The 15,393-nt window shown below is 52.1% G+C and overlaps 1 protein-coding gene across 4 annotated transcripts in view; it reads right to left on the bottom strand.

The window, feature by feature from the left end:
* Positions 1-15,393, bottom strand: part of IGDCC4 (immunoglobulin superfamily DCC subclass member 4) — a 235,593-nt gene that overhangs the window by 35,803 nt on the left and 184,397 nt on the right. For all 4 annotated transcript variants that reach the window (XM_075896896.1, XM_075896895.1, XM_006129178.4 and 1 more), the window contains 7 exons: positions 11,619-11,726; positions 10,083-10,266; positions 8,663-8,790; positions 6,913-7,083; positions 3,874-4,011; positions 3,070-3,175; positions 1,556-1,790 (listed from right to left, as the gene is read on the bottom strand). In XM_075896896.1, coding sequence (XP_075753011.1) covers positions 1,556-1,790; positions 3,070-3,175; positions 3,874-4,011; positions 6,913-7,083; positions 8,663-8,790; positions 10,083-10,266; positions 11,619-11,726 — 1,070 coding nt within the window. The remainder of the gene's footprint in view (positions 1-1,555; positions 1,791-3,069; positions 3,176-3,873; positions 4,012-6,912; positions 7,084-8,662; positions 8,791-10,082; positions 10,267-11,618; positions 11,727-15,393) is intronic.

Genomic DNA, 15,393 nt, shown 5'->3' with positions numbered 1-15,393 from the left:
TTGAGATTGAACCCCACTTTGGCCGTTAAACTCAACACTAAGTGTACGAATGTGATGCTGTACGTGACATTCTGGATACTCTCTGCCTTGGAGCTGGTAAACAAACCAAGGAGGCAAAGCAGGTTTTTCTAAAGGAGAATGGCCAGCACCTCTTGGAGGCAACCACAAAGCAAGAACGTCCATTTACTTCGGGGACCACAGGCATACCATTTGCATTGCAAACTCCCAGGGGACTGCCAAAACTAACACGGCATCAGCTCCCTGGAGAACACAGCGAGCAAAACCCCCAGCAGGGCTTCCAAACAGACATGAACCTTGAGGATATCAGGACCTGCTGAGAGACTTGATGCGTCCAAAGACTTGAGGTGTCCACCACTGCAGGACAATGGGGTACAGCACCCTTCAAGCCTTGAGAGCTGCATTCTCTTAGCCTGGAAGGCCAGAGTTGCTGGACACATAATATGAGTGAGAAACCTCCTTGGACTAAAGGTGTAAGGGGCTGAGAGGGAGGTTTTGTCAGCAGAAAGGGTGCTTTGTTTGGTTGGACTTGGAACCACATCTGCGTCTTCTATGCTTGCTTGCCTATCACTTACATCGCTGCCCTTTGCTAACAGACATAGGCCAGGTCTATACTAGACTTGGCAGCTTGGTTTAAATGTACGCAACTCCAGCTACACCAGCTTGGCGGCAACCCCACAGAAGGAGGCCGATGGGGGAAAAACGCTCCCGTTGGCTTCCATTACTCCTCACAAGAGCAGGAGTACCGGCTGCCAGCCAGCAGGGGCGCCCTCTGAGTTTGATTTAGCGAGTCTTAACTAGACTCGCTAAATCGAGCTCCGGAAGATCGATCGTGGCAACTTCCACGGAGTGAAGACAAGGCCTTACTCTTTTATTACTCTCAGTATTTTGTATTGAGCCTAAGGGCAGCAGCTTCTGCTCTTCTAGAAGGTTGGCATGCACGCTGTCTCTCTGGAGTCAGTGAACATGGTAACTCCTGTGAGGGGGGCTGGATGCTGCAAGGGAGATGGTTTGCAGTGACTCAGGACTGGAAGGGCTGTTGATGTCACCTGGCAAGGCGGAATCAGGCTGGTGGAGGCCATGGGGAGGTCGTTGTGCTGAGAGCGGCTGCTGGTGGTGGAGATCTGAGTCAAAACTGCCCAGCACAGAAGCATCCAGAGCTACAGGGCAGGTGGTGACTCACCCCCTTAATAGTCTGGGTGGACCCCCAAAGCATCGCAGGGGTATGTCACCGGTGAGGAGATGGTCTCTCTGTAGGAACTGGGGAATTTTTACCACAGCTGGATAGGAAAAGCAGCGTGTTGGGGGGGGGGGGGATAGCTCAGGATAGCCACACGAGAGGACATACTCTCTAGTGATGGATACTCGTTTGATTCCGGAGCCCGCCTTGCTAGCATGGCATTCAGGCCAGCACTTTCCAGAGCCAGAGGGGAAATCAGACCCTGACTCGGTGCACCACAGCGTGGCTCCGTGGTGCCGCTCCAGGCTACGAGGCCTATCTGAGCCAGGCGACGGGGAGCGTTTGCACGGGCAATACCTTTCTTATCCCGCGAACGCCATCATCGGGGAGGCCGGCATGGATGAGGCTGTGCACTTCTGTCAGCTCCGTGATGTCCAGCAGGGGCAAGGGCGCCTCTTCAGACAGCGGGGACATGAGCGATTCCAGCTCATGAGAATCGGACTTGGCGCTGGGCCCGGGCGGTCCCTGCCTGCCCCGGTGATAGGAGGGGTGGTTCCCGGCTGCTTGAGAATCTAGGCCCGGCAGAGCCTCCCTGCAGGGGACAGGAAACAAACAAAGGTTTGCACCTCGGAGGGCTGACAGCTCTGTGCTCTCCTGGCCAGCCAATCAGAGCTCAAGGTGCTTCCTGTCCCAGCTTGTGAGCATTTGGTAGCTGCTGGACCAAAGTGCCCCTCTCTGCTTGGGCTGTTCGCACCAGCTCTGGACCTGTTCGGCTGTGGTCTGCTCCGCGGGGTGCAGGGCTCAGGGTTCAGACCCAATGCCTGCGCCCTGTGCCAATACACCCTGAGCCAGGGCACTGTCGCCAGCACAGTGCAGTCTCTACAAGCTGCCCCCGGCCAGCGGATCCCACCGGCTGGTGCTTCGTGCCCTGTAACGTGAGCAAAACGGCTAGAATTCACCTCTCACGATGAGTGCGCCCGCGGGGAGCTGACACGTTTCGTCATCCCCATGTCAGAGGCTGTGGGAGGGGGTGGGTTGGGGCAGAGCCCGAATGAGACTTCGGGAGCTCCTAGTTCCCAGCCCTGTGCTCAATCCACCCGCTCACAATTAGGGAGGTGATAGTGTGCACATTTAAATGGGCTCATGGTTAAACTTCCTGGTTACACACATGCCCCCCACCCCTCGCTGCCTCTGATACAGCACCACGGTAAACGTGTAAACGGTGAAAATGTCAGGGGTTACACGTTTACTGAAAAAAACAAACGCTTTTTAACATCCCTACTCACAAGGCCTCTCTCGACAACCACAGCTGATGTCAAAAGTTGGACTTCAAATGGTTTCCTTTCTCGGCACCTCCAGGCAGGTGCTGGCACAGAGAGTAGAACTTGGCTCGGCCAACATACCCCCACTGAGGATCTGGTCTGACCCTGCTGACACGCTCCGTTACGTCAGGAAGAAAGGGAATCCTGTACTAGACTTCCCAGCAAGAAGCTCGGGGCCTGTCTTTAATGATCAGCCGGGCACCCAAACACATCAGAGCCGTACTGCGCGTCCATAGACACGAGGAAAAGACAATGTTCTTTGCTGGCAATTAGCGTTCTATTTTAGTCCAAAGATAATTACTCTAACAATACTAATTAAAGAGAAGCAACTGCAACAGCATGCAACACCAGCAGAGGAGACGACATTCACTAGAAAGCGCTCCTTGGCAGGCACGCCCCTCAAAGCAACATTACGGAGAAGGAATTTTATACTGAATGGCCTAGATTATTCTTACAGCCTGCATCTGTAAGAGCCTGATATGCAATTGTTCTCTCTCAATGTGGGAAAGAAACTGCAAGGTACTTGCTGTCCAGAAATGCAATGCATACCTTTGCTTGCTGCTGCGGAAGCTGGCACACATACAGAAGAGTATGCAGAGGAGACCTAAGCAGACTCCCACGATGATCCCGGTGACCGAGTGGATGTCCAGAACATCTAGTAGGTGAAGGACAGAGATGATCAGTGTCTCGCGCTCTAATAGGAAAGGGACGCAGTGCATCTGACGCGATCAACTTTGGGAGTGTTTATTATAGGCACCGATTACTGATTCGGATCTATTGGAGCATAAGCTTTTGTGCTTTTTATGCTCCAATAAATCTGTTAGTCTATAAGGTACCACAGGACTTTTCGTTGTTCATGCAAATTCAGACTAACACGGCCGCCTCTCTGATACTTGATTGAGATCTAGTATTCCCCAAAGCCCAGAGGAAATGGGACGAGTGGACCTCCAGCGGGACCCGTAAAACACACACCAATATGCACACTATTAGAAGAAGTACTTGGCAGTGACCGCAGAAGCAGATACAAACCGGCACCTGTCTAAAATACAGCGGCCTTAACGCTACGTGAGCTAACGTGGCTGCCACAAAGTGGGGAATTAGAACCAAATCCTGCCCCGAGACACATAAAGGCAACTGCCACCAGGAGCTGTGTGCACTGAATTTGTCTCGATCCCCTGCACTGGTGTAAGCATGTTCATACCGTGTGCAGCACATGGCGGGATCAGGTGGTTTCACGCATTCGCCTGCACACACAGCTACCTGGCACGACTAACTAAGGGCACGCAAGGAGCGTGGCTCAACGCTCAGCGTGACTCCTCGAGGCTGTGCCGTGGGTAGCAGACACTGGAATACCTGACAGCTTCTCGCGGAGGGTGTGCACGTCCTTTACGTTCGAGTACGGCCCAGATCCTGCCACTGTCTTCGCTCCCATCTTAAAGTAATACCTGGTGTCGCTCTCCAAGCCATGTACCTCCGTGCTGAAAATATTTCCTGTTCAAAAAGGCAGGCAAGAAGGTTTAATGGTTAGAGTTTAAATGCTGGGGGAGGGGGGTTTCAGAACTGTGTTCCGCTCTCTTTGCTACACCATAAGGAGCACACCGTAAGGAGGTACCTTCTCTACCCCAGGGCAGTTAAGTTTTCGCTAACGACTACGCTTGCTAGCAGCCAGGTCCAGCATGTGTGAAACTTCACTCATGTACTACTATAAGGTGGGTGCATAACTGTTCGGATAAGCATTCTCAGAGAGTAGCTATTAACAGTTCACAATCAGGACAAGAAGCAATCGGCTTACATTGCAGCAAGGGAGAATGCACCACGTCCCTTGGCAAGCGACTCCAATCGTTAGTTACCATCACGATGAAAAACATGTGCCACATTTCCAGTCTGAATGGATCTAGTTTCAAAGGCCGGCCATTGGAGATGGTTCTAGTCTGTGTTTCCCAATTTTATGTGGCCACGGAACCCTTTCAATCTTGAAAGAGTTTTGCAAACCCCCTAATAACAGTTTTATATACAGAGCTGAAAAAGTACACTACAAATAAGTAAGGAGAATAATAAGCAACCAGTTTGACAGCTGAAGCTTCGACTTTGTCCGACGCGGTGCTAGTATATTCGTATTCGATCACCCACGGGGTCCACTCTCCCTGAGAGTGAGTAGGGGGATTTATGGGGGTATATAACAGGTGATCGCACCACTGACTGACTGAGTAGTGACATCATGGTCTCCAGTCTCTGGCTAGGTTGGCATTACACAGGGACGCTTATGGAAAAACATACATGGAAATTGTTTTCAATAACATTCATAAATGCTTAAATATAATTTTTTTTTAAATCATAAAAAGTTATTGTAATGGAATTTTCTCGTGGAACCCTTATTTGGGGTTCCGTGGAACACCATTTGGGAAACACAGTTCTAGTCTCACGTTTCTGTTCCCCGTGGAAGTGCTCAACAACTGCAGCCAAGTCACCCCGCAACCTGCCTGGGACGCTAAACTGACTGAGCTACATGTGTCTCTCGCTGAAAGGCAGGTTTCCCCCTTTATGTCCTTTACTCACTCTCGTGGCTCAGCTCTGAACCCAGAGCCGTCCTTGCCAAGATGCAGAAGACTCAGTTGTGTAGGGCACCTGAAATTTTGGGGCAGCACTGGGTCTTTGTGTCCACCCACCTGCCTCTTCCTAGCCCTGTTCTGAGGCTCTACCTCCTCCAGAGAGGATCTGGCTAACTTAAAAGCGAAGACGCCTGCCAGAGCTATTAGCAGAACATCAAACCTGTGAAAGAGCCAGTCTAGGTGTAATGAAGGCATTTAACAGGCATTTGCCAACCCCAGGTATATGCTGTCAGTTTCCTAATGTACTGTGTTAGTCGACAGGACCTGAGTTTAAAATCTGTTTTAAAAATAGGTCATTAGCGTGTTGCTGAAGATCATAAAATCACATCTTTGAAAAACTGTCATCTGCTATGGGCTGCCATCGGACATAGGGCCACCAGTTTAACAGCACTGCGCAGGGCCCTTTAAATCCTAAGGACAGCCCTGGCCGAACCCTCTCCATTTATCAGTATCCCTCCTTGGGCATCCAAGGACGGCATTAGGCCTTTTGGCCACAGTGGTCAGCTGACTATCCAACAGCTGATTGGCACAGTGTTGTTGGGGTCCATGCCCAGGGCTCCTGGGCATTAGGGTAATCCACAGCAATAGTAATACAGACATACGTCCCTGCTGCCCAGACTCGTGCCCCCCAGCTGGTAAGCAGGCCCCCAGTCTTTGTTCCTAGCTATCTACCTTAGCGTTGGGCCGTGCTAAATGCAGATTGATTGTCTGCATCCAGCTTATCAAGCAATCCAGATCGCTCTCTCCCGGACTTATCCTCTTCCTTACTTACCCCTCCCCCACGCTCTGGGTCGTCTCTCCCCCTCCTCAGTAGCGGTTCTTTTCTTCCAGGTCACGGACACACAGAGTAAGGCTGAGAACCGATCCCACTAGAAATACCCCCGCTGGAAGCGGATTCCCCACTGGAGTTACACCCGGAGACCCAGCTGTAGGTTAGGCAGGCTGTAACTCGTGCAGTGTGCGCCCTGTTGATGTCGTACCCGCCCAGCTTATTGAAAAGTGCGGTCCCTCTTCAGGCCAGTGGGTGAACGAACCGCAAGAAACGAGCAGGGGAGCTCTTAACTTTTCACTGCCCTTTGCATGGAGCAGACCCGCCGACCTGTGTCACTGGCAGGAGCTTCACCCCCCGCCAGCGGCTTTGCCCCAGCACTGTTTGCGGTCAGTGAAAACTGATACACCCGGGCGCGACCTTGTTTGGCGGGGGGCTTTCTGGATGATCTCAGGAAGCCGAAGTGCTCACAGCCTCTAGCTCGCAGAGCCTCGCTTCTGAGCAACTGCGAACGTGCCCGACCCTGCAGCTTTCATCGCCTCTCTTATCTCTGAGCCACAGCCCAGGCGCTCTGTCAATGGAAATTTCCACGTGCAGTGGGCTCTTGTTTCTCCGCAGTTCCGATCCGGAGAGCACTCGAGCCTGGCTAAAGAGGCGGCTGGCAAGCGAAGCCAGCTCTCTCTCAACCCATCTCCTCTCCCACAAGAGTCTCTTCTCAGTGCTCATGCTTCGCTCTCCGTGGCGGGGCTCCCTTGCGGCTGGTATTTCTAATTCACCTGCAGCTTAGCTCAGCCTTGTCTGACGTTATCTGCCCGCCAGCTCATTAGATGTCTCTGGACAGCAGACACACGACCCCACCCCTCCGATAGAAAGCAGACAGGGGAGGGCAAAGGGGGGATTTTGAACTGACATTTAATAGGATTGGCACATGTGCCCACCTGGGATCAAAGTCAACGCACCTCTGCTGTGGACAGGACCCAACGGACACACTCCTGAGCTACGCCGGGGGCTCACCTTCTTTCCTCAGCAGCGTCCACATGTCGTCGGGCTGCGTGTCATTCGCATTGTACAGGATGACGTACTCCACGATGATGCCGTTGGGCTCGACCGGGGGACACCAGTGCACCTGTACGGCGTACGGGTTGATTGGATGCAGCCTGAGGTCAGAGGGGGGTGTCGACGGCCCTGAAGAGGGAGAGAAAGGGCGTGCCGATAGCAAAAGGGGGAACGGTGACAACGCCGCTCCTTGGGCAACCCTCCAAGTTGGTACCCCAGAAGCAGGCATGTGCCAACGCTGCCTTTGCCCATGGGAGCTGGGCGGCCGGACGTGACCTGCACGTGCCAGGGAGACACGGACCTACTTTGGTGGATGCGAATGGTGCCCAAACAGGGCTGCTCACTGTTCGCTTCGGAGTGAATGGAAGGGCTTGCTCTCGGCAGCACAAACAAGAGGGGGAGGAGGTTGGCTGTCTCGCCCAGCGAGCAAAGGCACAGCAGGAAAACGCGGGTGCAGCAGCACAGCTCAGTAACAGATACTGGATAAAAAATATGCGGATACCTTTCTCATCCTCTGCACCTCATGCATCCTTCTGGATTTGAATTTCCCCTCCCATCAAGCTCTCCTGGCACCACAGCTGGCTTAGGAATGCTAGCTGGGGAGGCCACCCTGGCGGTAAACTCATTCCCAAAGCAGCCTCTGGAGGTAGCTACTGGACAAGAAAGGCTGTCCCTGGACTTCCTGGAGCTAGCAGTGCTTCTCAGGGCACGTCTACACTAGGAAACTAGTTCGAAATTACTTAAATCGACTTTACTCCCGATTTAACAAAATCGAACTAGCGTGTCCACACTACAGGGAAGCCTCGAAATGAGTTCGAGGCAGGTTCCATTAATGTGGACGCGCTACCTCGACATAGAGCCCCAGGAAGCACTGGGAAGTAATTCGTTCGAATGACTCTGGGGCGTTATTTTGAAATAGCAGCACCAGAGCGACCAGACCGCCGCTGTTTTGTAATAACTATTTTAAAATTAGCACTATTCCCCGAGGAAAACAGGGGTACAGATTTCAAAATAACTGGCCCCTTATTGCAAAACAACAGGCTTGGGAGTGTGGATGCTCCACTTCTTAATTCGACCTACAAGGGATTATTTCAAAAGAAAAGCCCTAGTGTAGGCCAGAGCCAAGGGAGCTCAGCCGCTGGCAGCCTTAGGGTGGAGCAGGAGGTCTGAACGCCTGCCACGGTCTCTATCCCATCATGCTGGGCTCAGCTACTCTCTTTTTGACATTGGTCAGCATTCACCACATTAACCCATCGCTCCAAGCCGCCCTCGGGCAGCTCAATTTCTCACTAGAAGCCGGATTCCTCTGGGGGGAACCTTGCCCCCAAATAAAAGAAAACCCAAATCTGAACTAAGCACGTTTGCCCTGATTCGTATCAGTCGCTCCTCTTGAGTTCTGATTCTTTTCTCCTGGGCTCACCATGCCCAGAGGCAGCCTCTCTTCCTTGTGCTTTGGAATGGCTCACGTGTTTTCAAACGCCTCTAAGCAGAAGAGGACCAAGGGGCGACAAGTGACAGGGAAGAGGACACCCGAGCCTTTCACTGCACACGTACGCTCCATCTGCCCCCTGAGTGCACCGTGGGAACAAAAGAATTGGCAGCTGAGAATAGTCATTAGAGAGGCCACTGGCGGGCAAGGCACATGGGTGGGACTGGCCTTCTCCATGAGTCTGGGGATCTATTTTTTCCCAATTATGGCGGTACGTACGGTCAGGCAGGGTGAAACTCTCCACCACGCTGCTGAACGGCCCGTCAATCCCAACTCCGTTCGACTGGACTGCAAACTCATACTTGGTGTAGGGTTTCAAGCCGCTGATGAGAATCCCTTCATCAGAACTGCCAAGGCACACAGACACACAGAGCAGATTAAAACTGGCCGGGGCGGCCCATCGCCAGCTGCCTCCGCAGCTTGCCTGGAGCCCACAACAGCAATGGAGCGGATCCAAGCGGGAGTGCTCCCATCTCTCACGAGCCTATCACAAGTCTCACAACCTTTCCGATGTTTCTTAAAGCCCAAGCTCCAGGAGTCATGGGATTATGTGAGACTCAGCCTCCATTCACAAAAATACAACATTTCTAGTCTTTGTGGTTATTCTTTTATGTACGGATTGTTGCAGAGAAAAATTTGGACAACGTGAACCCACAAAAGCATCGAAACTTGGAAGGTAAATCTACAAGACACCAAAAATACACGCGCACATGTGTGCGCGCGCGCACACACACACACACACACACACACACACACACACACACACACACACACACACACACACACACACACACACACACACACACACACACACCCCCCCACCAGGATTTTTAAAGCAAAGCTCCATTTTGGAGAAACCTGGCATTACCACAGATGGCTTTATCCTTAATATAAAAACATGGGAATTACAAATCCCAGCAGGCAACCTGGTCCCTGTAAATAAAGATGAAAAACGTGTTTTCTCCTAAGCCCACACTATGGCTGTGTCTACATTGGCACCCCTTTCCGGAAAAGGGAAGCTAATGAGACCAGTCGGAATTGCAAATGCCCCGGGGGATTTAAATATCCCCCGCGGCATTTGCATTTACATGGCTGCCGCTTTTTTCCGGCTCGGGGTTAAGCCGGAGAAAAGCGCCAGTCTAGACGCGATTTTCCGGAAAATAAACCCTTTTCCGGAAGATCCCTTATTCCTACTTTCAAGCGTAGGAATAAGGGATCTTTCGGAAAAGGGTTTATTTTCCGGAAAATCGCGTCTAGACTGGCGCTTTTCTCCGGCTTAACCCCGAGCCGAAAAATAGCGGCAGCCATGTAAATGCAAATGCCGCGGGGGATATTTAAATCCCCCGCGGATTTGCAATTCCGAAGTGTCTCATTAGCATCCCTTTTCTGGAAAGGGGTGCCAATGTAGACACAGCCTACGTGTTTCAGATATGGATGGTTCTCCCGGAGCCACTTTTTGCCTGACTCAGAAATTAAGTGAACAGACACAAATCAGAGACATGTGCATCCTGGACACAAAAAGGCACAGGGTCTACTAATGCCCCAAGCTCCAAGGTTCCCTTGCATTTCTCCTGCATGCCTCTTTGCTTTCCAACAGGACAGCCGTTGTCTGTCTTGGCCTATTGTGCGACACTCTTACCTTGTGTAATAAGTGACGAGAGAGGCATTTTTCAGCCCCCAAGGGCTGAAACGCACGGTATAATTGACAATCTTGACAGTTGTGAAGTCTGGTTTCTTCCATCTGAGCCAAATTGAGGTTGAACTGTTGGACTCTGCATAGACATGGGCTGGGGGTAGTGGGGGGCCCTTCTGAACTGGCGGGTCTATGGTACAGAAAGAAGAAAGAAATACGCAAGTATCAGAGGCATGGGAGACAAATATTCATGCTTATGAATCAAGAGGAAGAGGGGCCCAGTGGTTAGAGCACTAGCCTGGGACATGGGAGAAATTCTCTGTTCCGCCACAGGCTTCCTTTGTGACCTTGGGCAAGTCACTTCGTTACCTTCTACCTCAGTTTCCCATCTGTGTAATGGGGATAACAGCCCTGCCTGTCAGCGGTGTGGGAGAAATCCACTAAAGGTTGTCAGGTGATCAGATAAAATAGTGTTGGGCCACACAATCATCATGAATAGACACACAAGATGCTTTGGGGATTGCAAGAATAGCCTAATTTCACCACGAAGGGAAAGAAATAATAAGAACGCAAGAATGACCACACTGGGTCAGACCAAAGGTCCATCTAGCCCTGTATCCTGTCTTCTGACAGTGGTCAATCCCAGGTGCTCCAGAGGGAGGGAACACAACAGCTAATCCACACATGATCCCTCTCCTGTCACCCATTTCCAGACAAACAAACTGGTGCATGTCTGTATTATTATGTATCTGTATTATCCTAATGCCCAAGAGCCCTAGTCTTGAACCAGGACAACATGGTGCTAGGCACTGTACAAATGAGACCACCAAATTTGTAGTTTTGGCACATTTAGAAACAAATTTGTATTACACTTCAAAAACTCGGCCTGGTAGCTGCATTTGATTTATGTGTTGCAGGACAACAGCCACGAGAGGCCCCACCGTGCTAGGGTGAGGTACCAACATGGAATACGAAAAAGTTCCTCCCCAAAGAGCTTAAACTCTAAACAGACAAAGGGCAGGAGCAGAGAGAGAGGCCCAAGGAGCAGGATTAAAGGGCCTGCTACAACAGATTGGTGTCAGACCTGGGAATAGAACCCAGGTCCCCAGAGGGCCACTCCTGGGCCTCTGCTGCCAGCTGGACCTTCCCTGCACAATGGGTGGAACCTAGAGCTAGCTTGCATTTCCAGCACAGCTCCCCCTGAGTTTCTGGGAAAGGGCTACAGGGGCGGGAGAGGGACCAGAAGGGATGCAGACCATCTAAGTGCAGTGGCAACCAATTGTAGTAACACAGAGGGGAGACATTCCCTGCTCTAAGATGCTTTACTCTGAATAATTAAGGTTGATCCCATAACATGCTGAACTCTTCAGCCGCCGCCCAAGAAACAATTTTTGGCTAGAGCTCAACAGCCGTCTCTTGGTCTGCCTCCGTTTCTGTGTCCTGTTCGCGCCATCAGAACCAGGGGCAGAGCAGAAGAGAGCTGGACATGCGGGCAGAAGGTTGCGAGTGAAACAGCTCAGAAGTCACGGGGATATTTCTTACCTACGGCCGTCACGGGTGCCTTTTCTGTTTTGCCCTTCCATACAGCCGCATAGCCGTCTTCGTGCTTATTGAACGCCACCAGCTTCACCTCATAAAGTCTCCCGGGGGCTGGAAAAAATAACAAGGTTTTGGGCTGCAAACATCGCTTTTTGGAATAAATACGCCGCAGAAGTTAATCTTCGGCCAGGCATCTCCACAGAGCGGCCCTGGTTTACCGCCATTCGGTTCAGTTACCAGCTAAGTCGATAGGATACACACAGCCTACACCGTGTTATTGTCCCCTTGCTACTGATGGAGAAGCCAAGGCCAAGAGAGGCAAAGGGACTAGCTCAGGGTCACAGGCCGAGTCAGTGGCAAAGCCGGTAGGGTAAGAACACGCGATTTCCTGCCCCCAAGCCCATGTGCCTGCCTCGCTTACTGAAAGGAGCATCATGTTGCCTTAACGTTTCATCATGACCTGTAGGGATGTTAGACAGCGATGAACTGAATAGTCATGTAACTGGACAAAACAGTAGCGGTGACACGACTATTCAATAGTCCCCAGGAGCGGGCCCCGCAGCCAGTGCGCTCCCAGCCCCACTCCCGGGGAGCCACCCTGCACTGCCACCTCTGTATCAGAGCCAGAAGCCTCTATCTGCGGGGGGCCCTAGCTCCCCAGGTGCAGAAGCTGCACCAGCATCACACAGAGCTGTCTCTGAGCCTGGGCCCGCTGCGGACAGAGGCTGCTCTGCAGCAGTCTTCCCTGTCCCCCCTCCCCAAGAGGAATGTGAGGAGAGCTGGCTTAAAAGCTGGCTCCCCATGTGTATTGGCTCCTCCGTCTCCCCCACCTCGCACAGCCGCCTCTGATATAGAAGCAACAATGGGGTGGGGGGAAGGGGAAAGTGGCTCGTGGCAGCTGATAGGCACAGGGAGCTAGCTTGAAAGCCGGCTTCCCACGTGGACTGGCTCCTGCCTGCTCCCCTCATCCTCTGAGGCGCTGCCTCTCTATCAGAGGCAGCAGCACTGGGGTGGGGGAGGGGCTGACACCTCCACAGATCCAGTGCTTGTGAAGAGCTGGCTTAAAAGCTGGTCCCCCCCCGCCCACACACACACACTTTCTGCCTCTCATGCGGAGGCAAGGGAGGGGGGGAGTGCGTGTAGTCGATAAGATTAACCGATTAGCCCAGGCGTATCGGTTAATCGTGTACTCAACTACATGTTGACATCCCTAATGACCTGCTCCCACAGTGCAAGAGGACTGTGTTTAAGAGGACCTGGAGTTGACAGGGGAGCTAGGAATGATCTGCAAGCACTGGAGTTGGATTATCCTGAGAAAACCAGGATAATCCTGGGAAAACCTGGATGGGTGGTAGGTGCCCAGTGGCTTCTCCAAAGCTAGGTGAAACATTCACACTCTGGTCCAGCTACTCTACCCAGGAATTTAGAGCCTGGTCCTCAGATTATTTGCTTAGATAACACACTAACGAGCTTCTAAGAAATCTCTTAGCTCTTACTAACTTTGCATCCCTCCAAGACTGACCTCCAGCGGAACAGGGGCGTGTTTATTTCTCTCTCCCACACGCACACACGGGCGTGTAACAAAGCTGACCGCTCAAAGCATGCAAAAGGGTTGCACTGAGTTGATCCTTTGAACTCAACCACACCCCCATGAATCTACAAAACGCTGCGGGCCCCACTGCCCAACGGCCCTCTGATTATGGAGAGGGCCCCTAGCGTGATGGCAGAACCTCCCTCTAAGCGATTCATGGTGTGACTGTGCCAGTCATCCACCCTCAGGGACAGCCCAGTTCACGTATCCCGATCGGAAGGACACACAGCCCCATGGGGGAACAACTAAACACATGGCTGCTGGATCCTGCAATTCCTCACACCCTGAAAATTTCTAGTGACGCCAACAAGAGTTTTTGGGACCAAAAGAAATGCGGGATCAGTCCCCACTTGTCTGACCTGCCGACCAAGATTCTTACACTCATAGAAACTCAGGGGTGCCCCCCGACCCACGGAGCCTCCAGCTGCTTTCATCAGGCAACTTGGGAAAGGAAACAGAGGGCCCCGTTTCAAGGGCAGCTCTTCCACTCAGCCCAAACGGGGTTGCAGGTCTCCCAGCAGCATTAGCTGCGCGTTAGTCAGTCCTACAGCAGACACCAAACTTCGCTCGTGCAGTCCAAAAGGCTGCTGCAAAAGCTCGCCTGCTCTTTCTTCTCGTCTTTCACAAAGGAGAACTCTCGCCTGCCATGTTGGGGGACATTTTAGCCGAGATGTTTATTCAAGGAAACTACTTAAAAGATTCAAAGTTTTGAAATAGAGAGAAACTGCTAATTCTCTCTCTGGGCATCTAGTCCCTTGTCCTGAAATGCATTGAAAGCAGCCCACTGTCTCTTTGGTTCCCCCGGCTGCATTTAGTTGATGAAGTTTGTTAATTAGGGATATGCTTATTCATTTCCTGCCCCCACGGCTCACCGGCTCCCTCGCCGTGCCAACGTAAGCAGCACAAAGCCTGTCTCATTGATGCCAATTTTATTATTACTGCTCCAATTATGCTCCCTGGGCCTGTTGGTGCCAATTACCCAACGAGTGCTCGGAAGGCGGCCCCGGCTTCACAATGCGTGTTCACGTTCGGAATCTAAAAACAGGTCAGCCGCATTTTTCTTGCTGAAAGGCTTTCCCAAAGCAAACACCCTTTTGTCTCCTCCAGAAGCCGCCTGGGTGTTGCGCTACGATGAAAACAGACTGCTTGACCTGCATTCATGCCTCCATGGAGCAAAGGAGAGCCACTCAAATTCACCGAGGCAAGGGCTATCGTTGGTGGACTGTGCCGTCACCAGGTTCCCAGGCTCAGTGCAACGTAACTGATCCGTGGCCTGGCTCAGCTTCACTCTGGGCCCTGTTTCTTCAGCTGCACGAAAGCGTCAGAGGGAAATGAGTCTGGTTCGGGTGCGGGAGAGTCAGGGCAAAAGACGCTGGTGACCGTAGCGGACAGCCTGCCTTGGGAGAAACAGCATGAAGACGGGCTGGAAAGGCCAGGCCTCACTCTGCCCACATGCTGTTCACAGAGGAACTTTTTCCTTCCAAACCTCATTGCCAACATTTTACAGTGATGAGAGTCAGGCTCCTAAATCCCCCATTTAGGCACTCAAATCCATGGCTCATTTCCAGACATGAAGTATCCAGCGGATCCCATGGACACCAGAAGTTGCCACCGGGGGCTCAGTACTGATACAGGAATTGCTAGACTGGACCAGATCTGAGGTCCATTTCGCCCAGTCGGGGACAGTGGCCAATGCCATATGCTTCAGCAAGGGGCAGGAAACCCCACAGCCAGCCGAAGTGGGACAATCTGCCCCCATCTCCCTAACAGCTGCGAAATGTCAGGTTTCCCACTGCAACTTTTCTACCGGGGCGGCCGATCTAACGTTAGAGATTCCTAGCATCAATCTGTGCCACTTACGCCAGCTAGCAGGTGAGATTTGAACCTGTGACCTTGGCACACGAACCCAGATAATTTCCACGGCACAACCAAGCCACCGCACTCCTGAAAACCAGGCCACGTGGGCTGGCTTTGCGCTCCTGTTTCTTATCATCTAGGCCCAGAAGGTCCGGGTCTGAAAGCAAACAGACTTGAACTTTTATCAGCCTGCTAAGAGGTGCCAGCAAAGCTAGCAGGCAGAGTGAAAACCGACAGGTTTTGCTGCATCCCCTCATGTATGTGTATGCCTATATTAAACAGACCCAGAATAAGCCAGGCTAGAGCCCTACAAAACTGCAGATATCCGCT

This window comes from Pelodiscus sinensis, chromosome 14 (assembly GCF_049634645.1).
Source record: "Pelodiscus sinensis isolate JC-2024 chromosome 14, ASM4963464v1, whole genome shotgun sequence".
Lineage (NCBI taxonomy): Eukaryota > Metazoa > Chordata > Testudines > Trionychidae > Pelodiscus > Pelodiscus sinensis.
Note: the sequence above shows the minus strand (reverse complement) of the source record. Positions and strands in the feature narration are given on the sequence as shown.